Genomic DNA, 23,710 nt, shown 5'->3' on the forward strand with positions numbered 1-23,710 from the left:
TTATTCTGAGGCCTGAGACTCAAGGCATACAGTAGGACTGAAAGTTAACAGAAACTAAGCTAGACCTAAGTATCACCAGCACCTAGCATGTTTCCTGCTTGGCTCATACTAGGCACTAAATGAATAATTTATTTGGTGTTTTTTTTTTGGTGGAACTGGGGTTTGAACACAGGGCTTCGGCTTGTAAAGCAGGTGCTCCACCACTTGAAACACTTCCAGTCCATTTTACTCTGGTTACTATGGAGATGGGGTCTTGTGAACTATTAGCTCAGGATGGCCTCTAACTGCAACCCCTCCCTAGTAGGTAGGATTACAGGCATGAGCCTGGTTTTTTTTTTTAAAGACAGAGTTTTCTATATAGTCCAAGCTGGCCTCCTTCAACTCAAAATCCTGCCTCAGCCTTTTAAGTGCTTATAAGCATGTACCACCATGCCTGGATCAAGTAAATGATTTTGTGCCATGTATGCGTTTGTCTGTCTGTGTGGTGCTGGGGATTGAACCTAGGGCCTTGAACCTGCTAGGTGAGTACTCTACCACTTGAGCCACACACCCATTCTTAAATAATTAGTCTGTCACAGAACAAATATCCTGGTAGTACTTTTACTTTCACTCTTTCCTTCCAACTGAGCTATCATGGTGAAATAAGTGTGGTAATAATCTTTGGTAAAGTAAGAGAGAACAGAAATACTATCAAGTTGTTTGTCATCCTAAATGACAGGAGCAAAATATATATAGGGATATGCAGGGAATTCCTTCTAAACCATGTTTGTTTTTTTTTTAATGTGGCACTGGGGCTTGAACTCAGGGCCTAAACCGTGAGCCACCAATGCTGGCTTGAACCATGGTTTTAAATTGCCTTTTGACAAGACCCTCTAGTGCTTGATGCTGTACTTCCTCTTAATTTATCCATCACTCACACTGTATTTCCTTCCCTAACCAGGCTGGACCCATTCATCAATTACTCAAACTACTGTCTTTATCATTCACTTCACATATATTCTTTTGATAGATCTAATTCACAAACTCCTTTTTTTGGCAATACTGGGCTTGAACTCAGGGCCTACACCTTGAGCCACTCCACCAGCCCTTTTTTGTGATAAGTTTTTTTGAGATAGGGTCTCGAGAACTATTTGCCTGGGCTGGCTTCGAACCGCAGTCCTCCTGATCTTCATCTCCTGTGTAGCTAGGATTACAGGCATGAGCCACTGGCACCAAGCCACAAATTCTTAATTTTGAATCAATAGAAAATTTGCCTTTTCTGCTCTGCCTAGTGAATTGAACACAATCTTAAGGAACAAAAGTCATACAAGCATTATCACTTTTTAGTGCTACTCCAAAATGTATAGTTTCTTCTCTCAGTTAAGTCCTGAATGCTGCTGATTAGTCCTTTTATTTCTCTTTAGTCAGAAACCTATTCTGCTTGGCTACCATTATAAACGTTTGGTGTTCTTAGGGCTGGGACTGTGGCTCAAGCGGTAGAGTACTTGCCTTAGCAAGTACAAGACTCTGAATTCAAACACCAGAAAAACAAAAACCTTTGGCATTCTCCTCTTCTCTCTCCTATCTCTTTTTTTTTTTTTTTTTTTTCCTGATCTGAGTTATCAGGTGCCTGGCACAGCACCAGCCCCCTGGAAAAGAACAACTCTCGAATCCATTCCCTATCCTCTCACACTCAACAAATGACCTTCAGTGGAAAAAGAAAATTCAAGGCTGGAGGCATGGCTCAAGTAGTACAGCACTTGCCCTGCAAGTGCAAAGGCTTGAGTTTAAATTCCAGTACTGCTAAAAACAAGTCGTCAAGTGAGGGCTCCTGTTATTTCACCTTTTACCTATAAATTTATTTGCATTTACAACTTTACTTTCCTCTTTCCCTTTATTTACTGCAAACGTATGTTAACCTCTTTGCTTATCCAAGGATAATCAACCCCTTCAATTGTGGCCATGATCCTATCTCCTCTAGAACTTTGCTCCTCTAAAATTATTTTGGTTCTTTCCTGAATCTTCAACTCTTCCTTTCCCCTTAGCACTTAAATGTTCAAATCTTCACCATTCTTCAAATAAAAAATTAGGGGGCTAGGAATGTAGCTCTGTGGTAGAGTGCTTGCATATATACAATACCCTGAAATCATTTTCCAGAACCATAAAAAAGTATTAATTAAAAAAAATTAAAGACACACCTATTTCCTTCCATTAATTGTACTACACATTCTCTTAGCACTCATCCTACAGGAATGTCACCTCTGACATTTTAATTGGCACACTCTCTTTCTTAAGTGTTATAATTTGTCTGCCATCACTTGACATTTAAGATCACTCCCTTCTTATGGTTCATTATACTGCATGAAGAGCACATTCTTTATTTTTTTCCCTATCTCTCAGAGTTCTACTTCCGACATCTTTTCTACGCTTTTTAGCTTCCAAATATACATTGGTAGTTTGGTGTTCCCACATGACCATATGCCTAGTAGATACTATTACCCTGCATACACAACAGAATCCAAATGAGATTCACTTTTCACCCTACCCACCCTGTTCTTCTGTACTCTTTAAAAATAATTGATGTTTGCCACCCATCTAGCTAGTTTCTCAAGTCATAAATTTGTGAATTATCTTTTTTTGGGCAATACTGGGGTTTGAACTCAAGAGCCTCATGTTTGCTAGGCAGGCAGGCGCTTTTTGAGCTACTCCGCCAGGCCAAGTTTATCTTATTCTTATTCATTCTGTAGCATTCAGTCACTCACCAAAGTCTACTCATCTACTAAGTCCATCCTGTCCACCATTCCTATTTAGCAAGGCCTGGGTTAGTTCAAGCACTGATTTTATTTTTTTCAGTGCTGGCAATTGAACCCAGGGTCTCACATATACCAGAGCAAGCACTTTACCACTGAGCTATGTCCCCAGTCCCCCCTACAGTGTTCTTAATAGGTCTTCCTGCCTCTAGTCTATATGACCATTAGTGCCCCTTCTAAAACAAAAGAGTAGGTCTCTCCTCTATCTAAAGATTTGGCCTCATTTACATTCGTTTATCTTGTCAAACTGTTTTCTTTCTTCCCCTACTGACAATCCTTTACTATTTTCTTTGTTCCATTTCACACAGAGGCAACTGACCAGACAGAACAAAGTGAGAGGTCAGATGGATCAAGCTAGTTCCTGCTTATCAACCTGAAGAAGGAGTTCAATTTAGTCTGGAACCTCATCTGTGTCTAGACTATGGGAAACTGGACTGGAAGAGGGTCTCACCAGAAAGGATATCAAACAAAACTGCAATTATTCCTTGCTCTGAGATATTTTTCCATGAAGGAGCAAAGTGAATAGGAAAAAGTGTATTAATACTACAGGCCAAAAAGCTGCAAGGTGATAGCCATCAACAGTAAATTATTACTATTATTTTTTTAATAAAAATAAAAAAATAATGTGGAAATCAAACCCAGGGCCTCATAAATGTTAGGCAAGCACTCTACCATTATGTCACACCTCTAGTCCTCACTAAGTGTTGTGTCCCCATTCTCCATCCTGTTGTCATGTATCGTCCATCCCCTCGCCCCCCTCATGCTTGAGTGTGTGTGCACGTGTACACACACACACACACACACACACACACACAAACACACACACACGGGCCTCAAACATGCTAAGCAAGTACTCTGCCACTTGAGCTACACCCCAAACTCTTTTGTTTTGTATTTTATTTTTGTGACACTAACTTTTGTCCAGGCTGGCCTGGAACTCAAGATCCTCCTGACTCCACCTCCCAAGTAGATGGGATTTCAGGTGTGCACCACCACACCTGTCTGCCTCATTCACGTTTTGATCAACTATTTACCATGCAGAGTGTAGAGTGACCAAACTTCAACTGTAAAACGAATTGTGAGTCACAAAGACAACAACAGACAGGACTAAATTTTTTTTTTTTTTGAGACTGGGTCTCACTATGTTGCCCAGGTTGGCTTCAACTCCTAATAGAGTAGCTGGGATTATAGGTGTTATGCCACTTTATATGGCTTAAACACTAGTCTTTTAGCATCATGTTTTGCCTCTTAAGTTATTTAAGTACAATTTAAAATAATGCATTACGCACATAATATAAAAAAAAAAAAAACCAGAATCTTTCAATGGCCCCTTTTCAACTACAGATAAAGGTTAAGCTTCATAGTAGGGTATACAAAATCCTTAAATTGGCTTTCAGTAACCATTCCGCTTCATCTCTTGCTATCATGTGTTTTACTCCTGTTACTCTAGCAATACTGACCTATATACAGTTTTCCAGACACAGTATGTTGTTTTTATGTTTAGGTGCTTCTGTTTAGAAATTCGATCCCCATTGTCAATCTTTCTGATAAATCCCTATTCATTCCTCAAGGCTGTATCTTTCCAGGTGCTCCCAAATGCAAGGGCAGAAAATGGACTTAATAAATAATGAATCGAGCAATTTTTTGTTTAGTTCCTGTACTAAATTCTGAGCCCCACAGTGATCAACCACCTCATATGGGACTTATTTTAATGCTAAAACCAGGACAATCCCAGTTAACACCAACTAAATGGTTATTCTACTCCATAAACACAGGAAATGCATTACAATCAGTCTATATTCCTACCTAGACAATATTTTCGATAAAGAAGCAAAAAGAACAATGAATAATTCAGACAAAGATGTAAATAATTACCAAAAGAACCAAATACCTGATTTCAGTGGTAACAGATTTGTTCTTTATCCAACATCAGGTAGGGAATAGTTACAAAGGCCAGTGTGCATAATGTATCTGATATCAGCAATGAAGGATAGGTAAATTATCAGAAGGAAGAAAGCAGATAATAAAACCTTCTGAAGAATTAATACACATTCCATCATCAGACTCCTGATTGTTTACACTATAAAACCTGAGGGTAAGTATTGCACAGAAAAGCCAATCACCAAATACATCTGTGTTTACTCTGAAAGGCAGTAATTGAGAAAGGCTCAAGGGTAGCTAAAGAAGAAAGCCTTTTCTTCCCAACTAAACAATGGAATTATCAGTAAGAATCCAATGAATATTTGAACTTGCTTAGAGTCACAATACTACTTACTATGACAAGAGTTCTCTGATTATTCCTGTAGGATTGAGTGATTCTTTAGAATGCCTGAAATTAAAAAGTCTTTATAATCCTACTTCTGTTAATTCCTTACCAACACTGAGTCTGGAGTATCTGCTATCAGAGTACCATTATCATTAAGTTGTTACTTGCTGGGTGCCGGTAGCTCACGCCTATAATCCTAGCTACTTAGGAGGCAGAGATCAGGAGGATTATGGTTCGAAGCCAGACCGGGCAAATAGTTCCACAAGACCATATCTTGAAAAACCCTTCACAAAATAGGGCTGGTGGAATGGCTCAAGGTGAAGGCCCTGAGTTTAAACCGAAGTACCGCAAAAAAAAAAAAAAAAAAAAGAAAAGTTGTTCCTAAGGCATAAACATCAGATGCAAGTAATGAAAAAAACTACACCATTGAGTCTATTTATCCCAATTAACTACCTGAAACTAAGAGGAGAGGGAGAAAGTGCTTAACCTTATTTGGCTACTATGTTACCTGTTGTTCAGCAAAATGTTAGAGCACTTAATATCCCGATGCAGGAAATTCTTTTTGTGACAGTAATCCAATCCTTCCATTAGCTGTTTCATGAATGACTTGATATGGTCCTCAGAAAAGTGCACCAAACCAGATTCTAGCAGTCCCATTAAGTCATGGTCCATATACTCAAATACAAGGTAAAAGGCACCTATATAACATGAAAAATTGAAAATAAAAAAAAGAATGCTGAAATAATAACACCTCAAATTTTAATAAAATTTTGGAGTTAACCATAGGGTCTCTGGAACAATCCCTCAGTTCTATAGATGAAACTGAAACTAGGACAAACTGAGTAACTTGCCATTTCTAAAAACAAGTAACAGAATTACTATTTGAATTATACCTTTTGATTCTTAGTCCAGCACAATTTGAACTACTTACCTTTTGAGGGGACAAATGCATGATCAGGTTGTATTACTAAACTTTTTATGATCTAACTTTGCTAACTTAGTTAGCAAATTATAGACCCTGAGTCAAATCCAGTCTGCTGCCTGTGGTTGTAAATAAAGTTTTATTTGTAAGAAAATCATATTGTCTAGGACAACTTTTGTAAAGGTCTTTACCTTAGTTAACAGGACTCCCATAATATGCCAGGGATAGCATATGTGGCACAAATTATTAATGAAATTCAAAGTTATTTAAAAATTTAAAGGTGAATTATCTAATTCAATCTCCTAAATTCAGAAGTGGATAAAAGGAGTGAAAAGTATACAAACAGACTAGCTATAAACAATTCAAAATCTACACTATCTTTTCTCAGGTACATGATAGAGGCAAATACTGTAACATAAAATATGCTAGACCTAAGCCAGAACACCTGTAATCCCAGCACTCAGAAGGCTGAGGAAGGAGGATCTCAAGGTTGAGACAAGCCTAGGCTACATAGCAAGAGCCAGTTCTCCAACTCCCCTCCCTCTACCCAATCAAAAGAAAACTACTAGACCTAGTAAGATGATCTATCCAGTTTAAATTTTTGGGCTGGCAGAGTGGCTCAAAAAGAAAAAAAAAAATCTCAACACACATTTTAAATTTTTATTTATTAGTAGCATAAAAGCAATAATTCTTTTTTTTTTTTTTTGGCAATACAGGAGTTTGAACTCAGGGCCCATACTTGCTAGGCAGGCAGTCTATTACTTGAGCCACTCCACCAGCTCCTCCCCCTTCCCACCTTTTTAAAAACCTGAACACAGGGTATTGACCTTGTAGCTCATGGCCTAGAACTTGTTATGTAGCCCAGGCTAGGCTTGAACTTGAAATCCTCCTGCCTTACCCTACCAAGTGTGAACGCTGGGATTACAGGTATTTACCACCACACCCACAATGGGCTGGGGATGGAACCCAAAGTCTTGAGCATGCTAGGCAAGACCTCTGTCACTGAGTTACATTCTGAGCCCAATGCAGGGATTCTCAATCTAGGGGACTGGCATCAAGTACTCTTTGAACTTTCTGAAATAGTATGCGACATTTTAAATGTGCATTTTTTTGACAACTGAGTTCACAGCTTTCCTAACATTCAAAGAGGTTTATGATCACATTGCATTAAAGGAACATCTTTGAGAGATTTTACTAACACCTCATACAACATAGTTAAAAAAAAAACAACAACACTAAAATCAGGTCTGGCCCAGTGGCTCATGCCTATAATTCCAACTACTCAGGGACAGAAATCAGGAGGATCACAGTTCAAGGTCACCCCAGACAAAAAGTTAGTGAGAACCCCATCTCAATCAATAAGCCAGGCATAGTGGTGCACACCTATGATCCCAGCTATGCAGAAGGCCTTATGTAAGAGGATTGTGGTCTGAGGCTGCACAAAAACCTGAGAGCCTACCTGAAAAATAACTAAAGCAGGCCTGGGCTGTGGCTCAAGCCTATAATCCTAGTTACTTGGGAGGTAGAGATTGGGAGGATCATGGTTTGAGTTCAGCACAGCCAAAAAGTTCATGAGACTGCATCTCAACCAATGGCTGGGCACAGTGGCATGTACCTGTCATCCCCAGCTAGCTGGAGAAACATTAATAGAAGGATCACGGCCTAGGCCAGCCAGCACAAAGCAAAACCCTACCTTGAAAATAATCAGTACAAAAAGGGCTGGCAGCATGGCTCAAGTGGTACAGTGCCTGCCTAGCAACTTGCAAGCACAAGGCCCTGAGTTCAACCCCAGTAGCCACCCCAACCCTAGCAAAAAAACAAAGGGCTGAGAGTGTGGTTCTATTAGTAGATTAGCTGCTTAGCAAGTGTGAAGTTGGGATGACAATTTTTTTTTGGTGGGAACAAACCCAAGGCCTTGGGCATGCTAGGAAAATGCTGTATCACTGAGCGACATCCCCAGTCCTACTAGATAATAATTTTAAAAAGGGTGTATAATGATGTGTCCCCGTGACTCAGAATGGGAGTGCATTCTGAGAAATGCAGACAATTCCACTTTTGTGTGACCATCATAGAGTGGACTTACACAAACACAGATGGGATACCCTATTATACTCCTAGGCTAGATGGCATATACTTCTGTGTATGTGGTCCATTACTGACCAAAACATTGTTATATAGTGCATGACTGCTCAAAGTTGGAGAGGATACATTGAAATGAGCAATATTATGGGACTTAAAGTCTTACTATATTTTTAAAAATCAATCTAACATTAACTATGAACCCCTGTGACTAAGTAATTCTATGTCTAAGAAGCTATATTAAGAACATAAATCAGGCCAGGGGTATAGCTCAGAGGTAGAGTACATTTTACCTCATATGTGGCCCTGGGTTCAATCCCCAGCACCTAACTAACTAACAAAATAAGTAACTAAATAAACAAGTAAATCATAGTGTAAAGACTTATGTACAAAGTGCTCAAGTGCTGCTACTGCCAAGCACGGTGGTAAATGCCTGTAATCCCAGCTACTTGGGAGGCTAAGGCAGGAGGATTGAGAGTTTCAGGCCAACATAGTAAAACCTGTCCCCCACCACCCAAAAAGAAAATGCTATTTTATATATATATGTGTGTGTTTTTTAAGAGAGACTGAGTATTGGGGGGTTTTCTGTATTGCCCAGGCTGGTCTTGAATTCCTGGGTTCAAGCAATCATCCTCCCTCAGCCTTCTCAGTAGCTGGCATTACAGGCTTTTAAAAATTGGCAACTAAATGATCAACAGGGATTGGGGTTGGGGGAGAAGTAAATTTGGTTTCATATATCTTCATGCCATCAAGACTTTTTTTATATTACTGAGGTTTGAACTCAGAGCCTCATGCTCATTAGGCAGGGGCTCTACCACTGAAGCTACCTTCCCAGCTCAAAGGTATTTTAATAATGAGAAATTGCTTATAATGTTATATTAACACTACATATTCTTGGATCTTAATTATGTTAAAATAAATATTTCAATGTAATATATTCTGTATTTTCAACTTTTTCTTAATCAACTTTTCCATAATCACATATTTTATTTGTTTTGGGGATTTTTTTCTTTCTTTTCAAGGCAGGGTCTATTATCTACATAGCCCATGCTGGCCTAGAACTTGCTATGTAGCCTGAGCTAACCTTCATCCGTTATCTTCCTAGATTTATGTACTTCAATCATCTTTTAACATTCCAAACTATATTCACATTTCTTCAACTTGACCCAAAGCTCTATATTCAACTGTCCATCTCTAAAGCTTCTTCAGATTTGTATTAAGAAAAATAACAATGTGGGAGGTGGAGACAAGAGGGTTGTAGTTTAATATCAACCTGGGTAAAAAAGTTAGCAGAGACCTTATCTCAAAAACAAGCTAAATGAGGTGGTTCATGCTTGTAATCCTAGCTACTCAGGAGGGAAGATCTCAATCTGAGGCTAGCCTGGGCAAAATCATGAAACCCTATATGAAAAAGAAGTTAAAAGGAAAAGTATAACTTCAGCATAAGTATGGGAACAACCAATAATTTTCTCTCTGAGTCCAAAGTTGCAACTCCAGGAAATCAACATACTGTGTGACCTAATGAAAATACCTTTTAGGAATAACTGCATTGCCTGGCGCTGGTGGCTCACACCTATAATCCTAGCTACTCAGGAGGCAGAGATCAGGAGGATCACAGTTCCAAAAGAGTCCAGGCAAACAGTTCTTGAGACCTATGTCAAAAATGCCCAACACACTGGCAAAAGTGGCTCAAGTGGTAGAACACCTGCCTAGCAAATGTGAGGCCCTGAGTTCAAACCCAAAAGACATAATGTAAAAATGGAAGTAAATAACTATCATTATTTTTTGGGTAGAACAAGGTGTTGAATTCAGGGCCTCATGCTTAACTAACCAGGCCCTCTATCACTTGAGCCACTCCACCAGTCCTTTTTGCTTTGGTTATTTTTGAGATAGGGTCTTGCTGTATTCCTGGCCAGTCTTAATCACAATCCTCCTGAATGTGCTTCTCTGTGTAGCTGGGGATGACAGGCAAGCACCACAGCATACAGTCATTGATTGAGTTGGGGTCTCATGAACTTTTTGTCTGGCTGGTCTCCTGATCTCCACCTCTCAAGTACCTAGTATTATGGACTTGAGCCACTACACATTAACATTTTGGGTTTTTTTTTGGGGGGGGTGATACTGGGGTTTGAACTCAGGGCCTCATCCTTGCTAGGTAGCTGCCCTACCACTTGAGCAACACTTCCAGCCAAGTGGCAAAATGTCTGGCTAATAATTGCAAAGTTCTGAGCTCCCAGTACTTCTAAAAAAAAAAAAAACTCAAAAACTGGGATGCAGTGGAGGAGGCCTGTGGATTTAGCTTAGTGATAGAGCATGTGCTTAGCATGCATAAGGCACTGGGATAGATCTCCAGCACCATGAAAAAAAAATAAACAAAAACAAACCAAAAAAACGTAAGGAATAGCTGGTTTAATTATATTGTTTATCTGCCTGCTTTATTAGGAGTTATATCAGACCTTACTTAATGCATACTTACTAATTAACAATGACTTTAAAAGTATTAAGTATTCATTTGTCAAGAATGAACATTTTAGAAAGTAAGCACTGTTTAGTACCAAAGCAATATACCAACATTTTTGTTTTGATTTTGGCTTTTGACACAGGGACACATTTTGGCTTTTTGATAAAGGGAGGCCTAGGTTGGCCTCAAACTCACTTTATAGCCCAGGTTGGCCTTGAGCACTCAATTCTCCTGCCTCAGCCTCCTGAGGTTTGGGATTACAGGAATTTACCACTACTCCCAGCTGCATCTGCCAACATCTGGTTTGGATTAGAAGCTAGACTTTAGCACAACCTATTTAAAAAAATTCACTCAGGCAACAACTTAGAAAGGAAAATAAAATGGTACCAATCTATCCTACAGAAATGTAACTGCTTGCCAGTACCTTTGTCTTTCTTGAAATCCAGTGCATCTTGTTTATCTGTGACAATTTCCTTCATATTAACAACACTCCGATGGATTAACTGACGAAGGATTTTGATCTCACGAATTGCTGTAATTGGGAAGCCCTCTTTCTCATTGTCCAGTCTCACCTTCTTCAGAGCTACTAATTCTCCTGCCAAAACAAATTCAAGTCATTATTATTTCCAAATAGCATTTTTCAGCCACTGACCCTTGCTCTGTAAGGCAGACTTTTTCCCCTTTCCTAACAATAACAAGGTACAAGTTTTATTTTTATCATCTTAAAATTTGTGGCAAGCTATAAAATGTTTGGAATGGACAAGAAAAAGGCTGTGATTGAAAACTAGGTGGTAACATGCTTTACAAGCATGGGGCCCTGGGTCTGATCCCTAGCACCACAAAAACAAAAAGCCAAACCAAACAAACAAACAAAAAATAGCCAGAATGGAAAATAAAGGATTTTTTTTCCTTCCCTTGTGGTATTCGAGATTGAACACAGAGACTTATAGAGTCTAGGCAAGTGCTCTACTACTTCGTAACATCCCTGGCCCAAGAGAAGGGTTTTAATATAATAATAATAATAATATATAGTCGTGCCAGGGCTGGCAGAGTGGCTCAAGTGGTAGAGTACCTGCTTAGCAAGTGCAAGAACCTGAGTTCAAACCCCAACATCACCATTAAAAAATAACAACAACAAAAAAAACCAGTCATCCCTTTATATTCACAGTTCCAACTATCTATGGATTAAATATATTTGAGGGGGCTGGTGGAGTGGCTCAAGTCTTAAGAGCACCAGACTAGCAAGCATGAGGCCCTGAGTTCAAACCCCAGGGCTGCCAAAAGAAAAAAAAAAAAATTGATGGGTAGGGGGTATTGTATCTATACTGAACATGTGCAGTTGTCTCTATGACAACTATTTACATAGAATTTACCTTGTATTATTTAGGTACTACAAGTATTCCAGAGATGATATATAGGAGTATGTGTAGGTTATATGGGAATACATCATCATTTTATGAAGGAGCTTGAGCATTTGCCAATAGTGTCCTGGAACCAATCTCCAATAGACACTAGGGGATGAGTACTATTCTTTTGGAACTTTTTAGTCTATTTAATAACTTTAACAATTAGAACACAAGATTTACTTTTACTAAGTCTACTGAAGACATCAGCATTGATAAACTGTTAACCTTCTGACATAAAAAATTTTGTGGCAATAGACAGGGGCATGGCTCAGGTGATAGAGCCCTTGCCTAGCAAATATAAGGCTCTGAATTCAAACTGCAGTATTGCCAAAAAAAAAAGTTCATGGCAACATGTACCTGTGTCTTTGTCCTTGGCTTTATATACTTGGCCATAGGTTCCCTCTCCAATAATCCCAATAATATCAAACTTGTCCACACAGCGTTTTCCCCAATCACTTTCTGTTTGTCTTCTTTCTCCATAACGAGGACAACAAATTCTAAAAATAAAAAGAGCAAAATAAGTTATTTTTTATGATGATTTCACTGGCTCCCCTTCTTAAATTTTTTACTGAAAAGGAAGAAATCAAATGATATATAAAATTGAGCCCGGCACCAGTGGCTCATGCTTAGAATCCTAGATATGTGGGAGGCAGAGATCAGGAGGATTGCGGTTTGAAGCCAACCCGGGCCAATAGTTCTCCAGACCCTGTTTGAGAATACCCGATACAAAAGGGCTGGCAGAGTGGCTCACGTGTTAAGATTCATACCTAGTAAGCGTGAGGCCCTGAGTTCAAACCCCACTATTGTCCAAAAAAAAAAAAAAGTTTAAATACCCCTTCAAAGTATTTAACAGGCAAACAAAGGATCAAATAGTAATATATCTTACTTTCTGACCTCTCTTGAGTAGTGGTAGCATCAACTGTAAAATGGAAAAGAACCTATCCCTACATCTGTGGCTAAGGATGTAAAGTGCTTGCCTAGCATGCTCAAGCCCCTGGGTTGAGTCCCCAGCAGCAACACAAAAAAAAAAAGAAAGAAAAAAAGCCTACATACAAGACATACAAGGCCCACTATGAAAATAAAATATAGTACTTTGGCAATAATACATGTTCAATAAATGGTAATTATTTTTATTATTAAGAGAAGAATGCTAACAACCAGAAGATCAGACCCAGTATATATTTGTGGTGCAGCAATTTATGATTAAGAAAATATCCCACTTATGGGGATGGGGGAGAAATGACTCAAACATTGTATTAAAAAAAAAAATCCCACTTAATTTTGTATTAATGTGTACATGGATGACATACACTGAATTAAGGATTTTTACCTTTTTTAATACTCACGGATTATAAAATCAAAAGACACAATGGGATAGATCAATGTTCACTATATATCTGGATTTTGGAATTTATTGCTTTACTAAAAACAGTACTAAATATTTGTGGGCACAGATGAGCAGCCTTTCTAGGAAGGCTTTTGTCCATAAAAATAAAGGTATACTTTAGAACCAAATATCTATGAGCTTACTGATGTGGGCTGTGGAAGAAAATGCAAGATTTAGGCCCAAAGCAAGGAAGAAAGATGAAATTAAGAGTAGAACCCTCCAGCTGGGTCCCGGTGGCTCACACTTTTAATCCTAGCTACTTGGGAGGCTGAGGTCAGGAGGATCAAGGCTCTAGGCTTGCCCAAGCAAATAATTTGGGAGACCTCATCTCCAAAATAACCATAGCAAAAAAACAGACTGAAGGTGTGGCTCAAGCAGTATACAGCACCTGCTTTGCAAGCACCAAACCCTAGTTTCACACACACACACACACACACACACACACACAAGAAAAAAAAAAAAAGGGTAGATTGCTCTGAAAACTTACTTTGGTCTCTTTTTATATGGTTGTTGGGGTGGTGTAATTGCCTTTCGCTCTGGAGAGTCTGGGGGAGATGGATCCCCACCAGGAAGCTCAGGAGGAAGAGGGAGGTCTGTGAGTAAGTGACGTGTTCTCTGTTCTCTCTCCTTCTTTGCAGGTTTTGAAGGAAGTGTTTCTTTTGGACTAAACAATAGAGGGGAAAGTGAAGAAAAATGATTACTTAAAAGATATGCAAATAAACTTTAAGAAAAGATAAAAGCTTAGCTAGTAAAACAAAGTTTTTTTTCTTGAGCATGAAGATTTTAATTTTAAGGAAATAATAACTTTTTTTTTTTTTTTTGCAGTACTGGGGTTTGAACTTGCTAGGCAGGCGTTCTATCACTTGAGTCACTCTGCCAGCCCAAAATCTTTAATATAAACATAAAAATTTTAGCTGGGCCTGGTAGAGCATATATGAAATTCTAGCACTTGGGAAGTTGAGGCAGGAGGATCAAGAGTTCAAAGCCCAGCTGGGCACCAGTGGTTCACACCTATAATCCTAGCTATTTAAGAGGCTGAGATTGGATCAAAGTTCAAGGCCAGCCCATGCAAATAGTTCAAGAGATCCCATTTCCAAAATAACCAGAGCAAAATGGACTAGAGACATGGCTCAAGCATTAGAGCACATGCTTTGTAAGCACAAAGCCCTGAGTTCAAACTGCAGCCCAAATAAAAAATAAAATAGAAGAGCTTCAGGCCAGCCTGGGCCATATAGCAAGATCCTATCAAAAACAAAACAAATGATCAACCACAATGAGAAATTCAGGATATTACTTTTAATTCCTTTATCAAACTTTTTCTTTAATGTCTTTCCTAAGATTCCTAGATTTTCATTAAGATGAAATAAAATTCAGGAAGTAATCTCTGAAACTCACAAAGTATCACTGCAACTCAGAATTCATGAAAACTACAACAATTTAAATAATGAGAGCTCAGTAATTTAACAGTACTCTATTACTAAAGATGTGGAAAGAACTTAGGAAAAGGAAATAATAGTGTTTCATAAGAAACACTGCCAATCATTCTTGTTCTCACTCTAGAAATAACCCGCTTTCAGTCTTTTGAAAGTGCATTCCTTTCCTAATAAACTTTACTACTGCTTTCAGACAAAAAAAAGAAATAAGTTGAAGACCAAAACTAGTGAGAAATATACTGAATTATACTATTTGTTTAGAAGTAAAATGCAACTATCTCTAACCAGACAAAACAAACCAAGTAACTCTCAAACTAAAAATCTTGTTGTATGCACATATGAATTAAAAAGAAAAAAAAAAACCCTAAAAATCTAAGGAGAAACCATCCAAACAACTACTTCAGAATCATTAAGACAACTGGTAGCAGAAGGTCTCACATAATAACCTACAAATTATAATAATCAGTGTGGGGGTGGAGGGGACTTTTCCTGGAATAGATTGGAAAAGTTAATTTTTGGATTAAATTTTTTTTAACCCTCTCAATTTATTTATGAGTAAAAGATGGATTCTGTGCCATATACAACTTCAAAAATAAACATCTGTAGTGTAGCATGCTAATTCATACCTACAAATAAACTGGCTTATCTATTCATTCATGTTGCTAGAAGATTGACAGGAATCTGAGAATTTTAAAACTCCTTCAGCATCATCCATTTTTATACTTTTTCTTAGTATCGCCAGAATTTGAACTCAGGGCTTCGAGCTTGCAAAACAGGTGCTCTAATGCTTGAGCCATGTCTCTAGTCCCTTTTGCTCTGGTTATTTTGAAAATGGGATCTCTTGAACTATTTGCACGGGCTGGCCTTGAACTTTGATCCAATCTCAGCCTCTCAAATAGCTAGGATTAAAGGTATGAGCCACTGGCGCCCTGCTAATATCCTCCATTTAAAAAAAAATAGATGCTCTGCATGAACACTTCCTAGAACCATGAGGAATAATAAGGGAATAATAGCCCTTATAATACATTTTTAAAGAAAAACTACTGCCTAGAACGTCTGCCTTGCAAGTGTGCAAGGCCCCAAGTTCAAACCCCAGCACCACCAAACCAACCAAACAAACAAAAAACCAAAACCTGCTATTCTTTGTGTGTAAAATTATCTTTTCAACAAAAGAATGCCATTTTCTCAAAATACAAGAACACAACCAAGAATTATTACTTTTTATTAATTTTTATCATTCTAATCCCTTGTAAATGAGACTAAACAATGGAATCTAGGTTAGTTGTATTCCATCAATCATAATTGAGGTAAGTCAGTGAAATACAAAACAATCACCTAAAACTTCCTGTTGAATTACTGGTCCAGGTGAACACACATCATAATCTGTACTCTGATTTTTTCTACCCTGGGAAGAAAGCCTATTAGCAGAAAACTCTTGAGCCAGGATGTAATATAGACACACAAAATTTTCCAATTTTTAACATATTCAGGAAAGGAAAATTAATAATTTCTCAACTACTGTCAGAATATTCTTTATCATTTAAGTTCAGTCTATATTTTATATTTAGGTTTTGTTTTTACCAAGATTTATTTTATAGCTTCAAGTAGAGTTTGCTGTATGAAAGAAAGTACACTCCTTCTGAAAAAGTATACTTTTAGGAAGTTAATTTCCAAGAAGGAATGTCTGATAGGATATGTAACATCAGTTCAGGACACATAATTTGAACAGAGGTCAAATTCTATTTCAATAAATTCAAGCACACTAAAAGCCTTGAAAATTTAATAATAGCTCTTAAAACTACAATGTTTAACAACATTATGGCTGTTAGCCTTTACTGTAAGATACTAAATAACATATAGCTCTATAAATGCTGAGGACATGTGGTAGACAGATAGGTTAGGTCTAACATAGTACAGGAAATGTCAAAGTCAAAACCATTATTTGAAGATTCAGTACCAAGAAATGCTGATGTACACCTTATCAAAATCAGTAGCTACAGGTTTCCCATTTACACTTGTACATAGGTTCACATGAAGTGATTAAGTTGCATATTTGTGTATTTAAGAAAAAAAGTAGAAGCAATGATAAGAGCTTTTGAAATATTATTAACTAAGTTCACTTCTGCATTTGATAGCTGGATTAATATACTCCTACGCAAAATAAATGTTTGAAAGAAAAGCCTTATTCTTCCAAAAAGACTCTGAGTTAAAGACAACAAATGAACTTTCTAATGTAAGCCTTCTGTTATCTATGTATCAACTGTTTTAACTACATGTCCAGCGTCTTGACTCAGGCACTTTCAGAAGTTTTACTTATTCCTTTATTCAAATAATCAGTATCTATTGATTGTATTATATGCTTTATGTTAAGGTACTTTAGGCAATAATAAAAATGTATAAGTCACATTCTCATCATTTAAGATGCTGCAGTCTTAAGTAAGAAGATAAGGTTGAAAGAACATAAGTGAATTCCCTATCCAAGATGTCTTTTGGCAAAGGTTTCTTTTACATAAAAATTATTTTTCATGTCCAACTGGCATGATAAAGTAGCATCAAAAAAAACCTTTTTTCTTTTTTTCTGGTACTGGGGTTTGATTCAGGGCCTACACCTTGAAGCACTCCACCAGCAGAGTGATGGGTTTTTTTTGAGATAGGGTCTCATGAACTGTTTGCCCAGGGCCAGCTTCGAACCATGATCCTCCTGATCTCTGCCTTTCTGAGTAACTAGGATTACAAGTGTGAGCCACCAGTGCCTTGCCAAATAAATAAATAAATCTTGAATTTAAAATGAAAAGCAAAAGCCAGGCACCAGTGGCTCATGCCTGTAATCCTAGCTACTCAGGAGACTGAAATTCAAGGCTAGCCCAAATACTTCCAGAGACCCTATCCCAAAAATACCCACACAAAGAATAAATAAATAAATAAATAAAACCAAAAATACCCAACACAAAACAGGGTTGGCGGATCTGCTCAAGTGGTAAAGCACCTGTTTAGCAAGTGTGTGGTCCTGAGTTCAAACTCCAGTACCACAAAAAAAAAAAAAAAAAAACTGATAATGGAAGAAATCTTCATTTCCCTTATACTACCTTTAATAATTTACATACATAACGAAAACAACTATAATCAAATTCAAAATAATTATGTTGAATTAGAAATAATACATTTACAGAATCAGAATCAAGATATAGTAAAAACAGGGACTTGGACGTGTGGCTCAAGCAATGGAGTGCCCCTGCGTCGCAAGCATGAAGCCTTGATTTTAAAACACCAGTACCACAAAAACAAAAAAAAGATGTAACAAAAGCAGTTTTCTACTTCATTCTCTGTGATACGTATTCAAGATAGACACTCCTACCATACACACACAGATGATGGTCTTACTTTACCCACTTTACCCTTCGTCTCCCCAAATATTAAAGACAGAAATCCCTATGTGCTTTCTGTCCAATCATTCCACCTCCAGAAGTCTGCATTCTGTGACACAACAGGTTTGATAGGTTCCATAGTTACATGTAGACTTAAATCTATGAGAAAAATATTATGTACCTCAAATTTTTGTACATACAAAAAGTTCTGTTCTGCTGGGTGTCAGTGGCTCACGCTTGCAATCCTACAAGGGAGGCTGAGATCAGGAGACTCTCAGTTCCAAGGCCAGCCCCAGCAAATAGTTGGAGAAACTCCATCTCCAAAATAACCAGAGCAAAATGGACTGGAGGAGTGGCTCAAGCTGTAGAGCACCTGCTTTGCAAGCCTGAAGTCCTGAGTTCAAACTCTAGTCCCAGAAAAAGAAAAAAAAAGTTCTGTCCTTCTTTGTAATCCTCAGGATGTAACAGAATTAATAAATACCTATTTACATCAGAAAGAGCATGTGGAACTTTTTTAAAATATCAGATTGGCCACTATGACTAGTAATGGAGTCATTCTTTACAACACTCTAAAGCTGGGCATGGTGATGCGTGCCTATAGTGTCTGAGGTACTCACAAGGCTGAGGAAGAAGGAACACTTATACCCAGAAATTCAAGCCCAGCCTGGGCAACAAAGTGACACTTTTCAAAGAACATAACCAAAAAAAAAAAAATCCCTGTTTCTTTCTTTCCATTTACTGCACTTGTACCTTCTTAAAAGGCACAGAGAGTAATTATGAAAGAACATAGATCATAAGATCTAAATGTATAATCATTACTGATATCATAAAGTAATAAAGGCTTGGAAATTGGTCTAGGATGCAAAGATCTGTGGTACTTATTTCTGTGCTTATAATGAAAAAGTTGTTGCAGTAAATGCAACTCATACCCTAGAGAATAAGAGGGCAGGATCTCAATAGAAAAACCAGTAACATACACATTGCCTTAGCATATGTTCCTGCTAAAGCACGTCTGTTTGGTGGTCTTGCCTAGCTAGCCCTGCCAATAAATATCTTTCTTAAAGCTTTCCATAAAATCAGATTCACACTACAGAATCATTTCAGTTCTCGATACTCAAAGGACTCATTAAAATTAAAGCTCTTCCTATTATTCCATTGTTAATTATATTCTAACTAGCAAAGATTCTACATATTGTTTCTTTGCTTCTTACAGGATAATTTAAAAAATAAATGCCCCTTTTCAGCTGGGGATGTAGCTCAGTGGCTGAGTGTTTGCTTAGCATGCACAAGGCTCTTGGTTTAATCCCTAGTACAAGAGAAAAAAAAAAGCCCAAATACGAAAGACATTTTGGAGACTACTGAGGTTACTTAAATATCACTAATGTTTATTGATATTGTCAATGCTAAATTTTTCAGGGTGGCAAAGGTATTGTATATAGGAATATATAGGTATATAGGAAAACAGTATGAGGACAGACAAGGTGAAGTACTCAGAAGTGTCATATCTACAGTTAAATTTGGCAAAATGTTAACATTTGCTGAAAGTAATGAAAAGTGCAGAGGTATCAATGATATTCTATTAATTTTTCATATAGATATTGAATTATCAATTTTTCCATACAGTAAAATTTCCAAAATAAAAATACAAGGGGAAAACTGTAAATATTAAAAATTTTTTAATCAAAATCAGCCTTATCAGCTGGGCGTTGGTGGCTCACGCCTGTTATTCTAGCTACTCAGGAGGCACAGATCAGGAGGATTATGGTTCAAAGCCAGCCCAGGCAAATAGTTCCACGAGCTCCTATCGCAAAAAACCCTTCACAAAAATAAGGCTAGTGGAATGGCTCAAGGTGAAAGCCCCGAGTCACGCCCCAGTACCGCAAAAAAAAAAAAAAAATTAGCCTTATCAATAAATAAACTTATAAGAAAACAGGCTTAGTAGGCTTCAAGTTCTACGCTCTTCCCAACTAATAATGTCATGACTTTTCCACTGAAAACCAAACATCAAAGGCATTTCTTATTTATAAAAGCATCTTAAATAGCCATGCATTAGTTTTGACAAGGTTTAAAACAGAAAATTAAGACAAGTTAAAAACAGAAAATATGGCCAGGCATATATGGTGTATATCTGTAATCCCAATCCTCAGGAGGATAAGCCAGGAGGATCTTGAGTTTGAAGCTAGCCTAGGCTAGATAGCAAGACCCTGTCTCAAACCAAACCAACTAACCCAGAAAATATATTACACTTAGATCAAGAGGGTTAGTTTTCCCCAGTTAACTCTGGAACTTACCTATCCATGTCATCATCTCCAGGTAACAAGGGTGGGAGGGGCAGAGGAGGCAATGTTGAAGTTTTCAGGTGTGGAATAGCAGCTGTTACAGATACTTGAGTCTTCACAGAAACCTGTACAGGGGGCTGAGAATTTGCCTGAGAGGACAGAGTACATGTCCTTGTGTGAGTAGAAGGGAGCAAAGTTGAAGTACTGGAAACAGAAATCTGACTAAATACTGGTTGGGGAGGAGGCAGAGGTGGTTGCTGTGGAATAGCTGGTAATGGAGGCAAAGGAGGCAAGGGCGGTGTCTGAGGTGGAGGGGTAGTGGTTGGTAAAGGGGGTGGAGAAGAAATTGTGGGGAGAGGTGGAAAGGTCTCCTTTTCTGATGTCTCTGTCTCCTTTGGAGTAACAATCTCCTCTTTCAATGCTAAAGGTTTAGAGTCTCTTGTTCCCTGTGCTTTCAAATCCTTAACAGGATGCTTCTCAGAGTTCTCATCCAACTTTACTTTCCCTGTATCTAAAGAATTTTTGACCTCTGTGTTTGGATGCGTTACATTCATCAGTTCAGTATCTAGGGCAGATTTTTCCAATTTTACACCTCTGGGTAACTTTTTAGACTCCAAGCCCGAATCTTTAGCCTCTACTGAACTGTTCTCTTTTTTAGGCAAAATTATAGGTGAACCTTTTGATTCCTTTCCATCCATTTTTGCTGCAGCAGCAGCTGCTGCTCTTTCCTTCTTTTTTCTACTGAGTTCAGCTCCCAGACTGGAATTCAATGGAAGCCTGACAGGTGAGATACTGGAATGACGACTGCGTGATCCCGATCTCTTCTTTTTACTATGAGAAGATGAGTGTCTTGAATATGCAGGACTTCTACTTCTGGACTTCATGGATTTTCTACTGGAAAAAGAAAAAGGCAGTTTAAAATGGACAAACTACAGTAATATATGGAATAAAACAGACTGGAGAAACAAACTGGAGAACTGTAACTTTAAACCCATTCTGAGTAATTTATTAATCTAAAAATAGATCAGGTACACCAAGTCAGAGAAACTACCCCAACCTAAAGGAACCTACAGAGTAGTCATGACAACTAAATGTCTTGCAGTATCCTATCATGGATGGGATTGTGGAACAGAAAATAAGTATTAGGTAAAGGTCAATAATCTGAAAAAAATTACTAGACTTCAGTTAATAATTATATATCAGTATTGGTTGCTTAGTTTTAACAAATGTACCACATTAATGTAAGATGTTAGCAATAGGGAAAACTGGGTACAGGGATATATAAGAACTCTTTGTACTATTTTTCATAATTTTTCCGTAAATCTAAAACTATCCTAAGACATAAAAGCTCACTTAAAAAAATAGAAAGAACTAAATCTTACATGAAAACATATTTGAATCATGTAACACTAAAAATTAGAAGAGTATTTTTTCCCAAATAGGCAAACAACCATATTCACAATTTTGGTTTTAATCTTATCTTCCCTAACTCCCACTCCTCTCTAGTTTCAATCTTTGATAGTGAAAACATGATAAAGAAGCCATATTTTAAGAGTTACAGCATGGTTCAAGTGGTAGAGCGCTTGCCTAGCAAGGGAAGGGAGATATCCAAGAAAATATGTTGCTCCTGTAGCCTGTTTTATAATAAAGTTGTGCCCATAGGAAACAAACCCCCAACATACAAAAGTTAACATTGCCAACAACCAAATTGGAGAAACTAGTTCACCAAAATAATTAGAAGTTTTAAAAAATATGGCAGTTCCTAAAACTTTACTTTTATTTTTTGTGTTTTTAAGACATAGTCTTTTTATGTAGCCCAGGCCGGCCTTAAACTTGAGATCCAACTGCCTCAGCCTCCTGAGTACTAAGATTATATGTCCTGGTACTTTTAAAAATTGGAAACTTTATTTCCAATTAAGTTTTTGAACTCATAAGGCAAGGTATGACTGCATTTTTCAAATAATTTTCTTTTTTAGGGGGCAGGACTGAGATTTGAACTTAGGGCTTCCTGCTTGCTAGGCAGGTACTCTACCACTTTAGCCTAGCTCCTTGCTCTTTTTGCAGTAATTATTTTTGGACAGGGTGTCATGTGTTTTGTCCCAGATGGCTGGTCTTGGACTGTGATCCTACCACCTATAGCCTCCCTTATAGCTGGGATTACAGGCATGCACCATCACAGCTAGCTTTTTGGGGTCTTGTTAGCTTTTAACCTGGCCTGCCTCAAACCATACTCTTCTCTCATCTCCACCTCCTAAATTCAATTAATTTTCTTTCTTTCTTTTTTTGATTTTTGGTGTTTTTGTTTTGTTTCATGGGGTTTGAACTCAGGGCCTTCACTTTGAGCCACTCTACCAGCACCTTTTTGTGATGGGTTTCTTTCAAAATAGGGTCTCATGAACTATTTGCCTGGCATTGGCTTTGAACCTTGATCCTCCTGATCAGCTGGATTACAGGCATAAACCACTGACGCCCAGCTTTAATTTTCTTCATAAGGAAAGACTGGGGTGCTCGCTTCGGCAGCACATATACTAAAATTGGAACGATACAGAGAAGATTAGCATGGCCCCTGCGCAAGGATGACACGCAAATTCGTGAAGCATTCCATATTTTAAAAAAAAAAAAAAGGAAAGACTGGGAAATAAAATCTAGAAATCTATGAGGCAGATTATTCTAAATTAAAACCCACTTCTCATTAATTCCCTTTTTTTTTTTAACGCCCTGCTCAAGCTTCAATGTGAGGGAAAAAAAAAAAAAAAACACCCACTAAATGTGCTGTGACTGGACCAAAAAGTGATCTGATAAAACAGTTTGCCCATCAGTCTAAAACAAATTTCCCATTCCAAATCATTAATATTTCCCTTTATTTTTGATCACTGGTAAGACTGATATAAATCAAAATGGTTCAAAACAGCATATATGTGTTAGGGAAACAACTCATATGATGGCATCGAGGTTTTTTTTGTTTGTTTTTAATCTATGTTGCTTTTCAGAAGTTTACTCAAAAAATTAGTTAAGAATCAGGCACTAGTGGCTCACGTCTGTAATCCTAGCTACTCAGAAGGCAGAGATCAAGAGGATCATAGTTCAAAGGCAGTGCAGGCAAACAGTTTGGGAGAACCTTATCTTGAAAAAAAAACCATCACAAAAAAGGGCTGCAGAGTGGCTAAAGCTGTAAGAGTACCTGCATAGCAAGCATGAGGCCCTGAGTTCAAACCCCAGTGCTGCCCAAAAATATATATATACTGGAAGCTGGGCATGGTGTTACATGTCTATAATCCCAGCTACTAAAGAAACAGATGGAGAATAATCACAAGTTTGATGTT

General features: G+C 37.9%; 1 protein-coding gene and 1 non-coding gene across 10 annotated transcripts in view; one reads left to right on the forward strand and one right to left on the reverse strand.

Moving 5' to 3' along the window:
• Window positions 1–23,710, reverse strand: part of Cdk12 (cyclin dependent kinase 12) — a 79,783-nt gene that overhangs the window by 50,463 nt on the left and 5,610 nt on the right. For 8 of the 9 annotated variants that reach the window (XR_012438577.1, XR_012438578.1, XR_012438575.1 and 5 more), the window contains 5 exons: window positions 20,400–21,281; window positions 13,798–13,974; window positions 12,281–12,420; window positions 10,942–11,112; window positions 5,564–5,753 (listed from right to left, as the gene is read on the reverse strand). Coding sequence is in view for 4 of the 9 variants with exons in the window: in XM_074045873.1 (XP_073901974.1) it covers window positions 5,564–5,753; window positions 10,942–11,112; window positions 12,281–12,420; window positions 13,798–13,974; window positions 20,400–21,281 (1,560 nt within the window). In the remaining 5 variants the exon portion in view is untranslated. The remainder of the gene's footprint in view (window positions 1–5,563; window positions 5,754–10,941; window positions 11,113–12,280; window positions 12,421–13,797; window positions 13,975–20,399; window positions 21,282–23,710) is intronic. The other variant, XM_074045874.1, reaches the window with a different exon arrangement.
• On the forward strand, window positions 22,892–22,998 carry LOC141414245 (U6 spliceosomal RNA). Its single transcript, XR_012439307.1, has one exon. It is a non-coding gene; the product is annotated as a U6 spliceosomal RNA (small nuclear RNA).

This window comes from Castor canadensis, chromosome 11 (assembly GCF_047511655.1).
Source record: "Castor canadensis chromosome 11, mCasCan1.hap1v2, whole genome shotgun sequence".
NCBI classification, from domain to species: domain Eukaryota; kingdom Metazoa; phylum Chordata; class Mammalia; order Rodentia; family Castoridae; genus Castor; species Castor canadensis.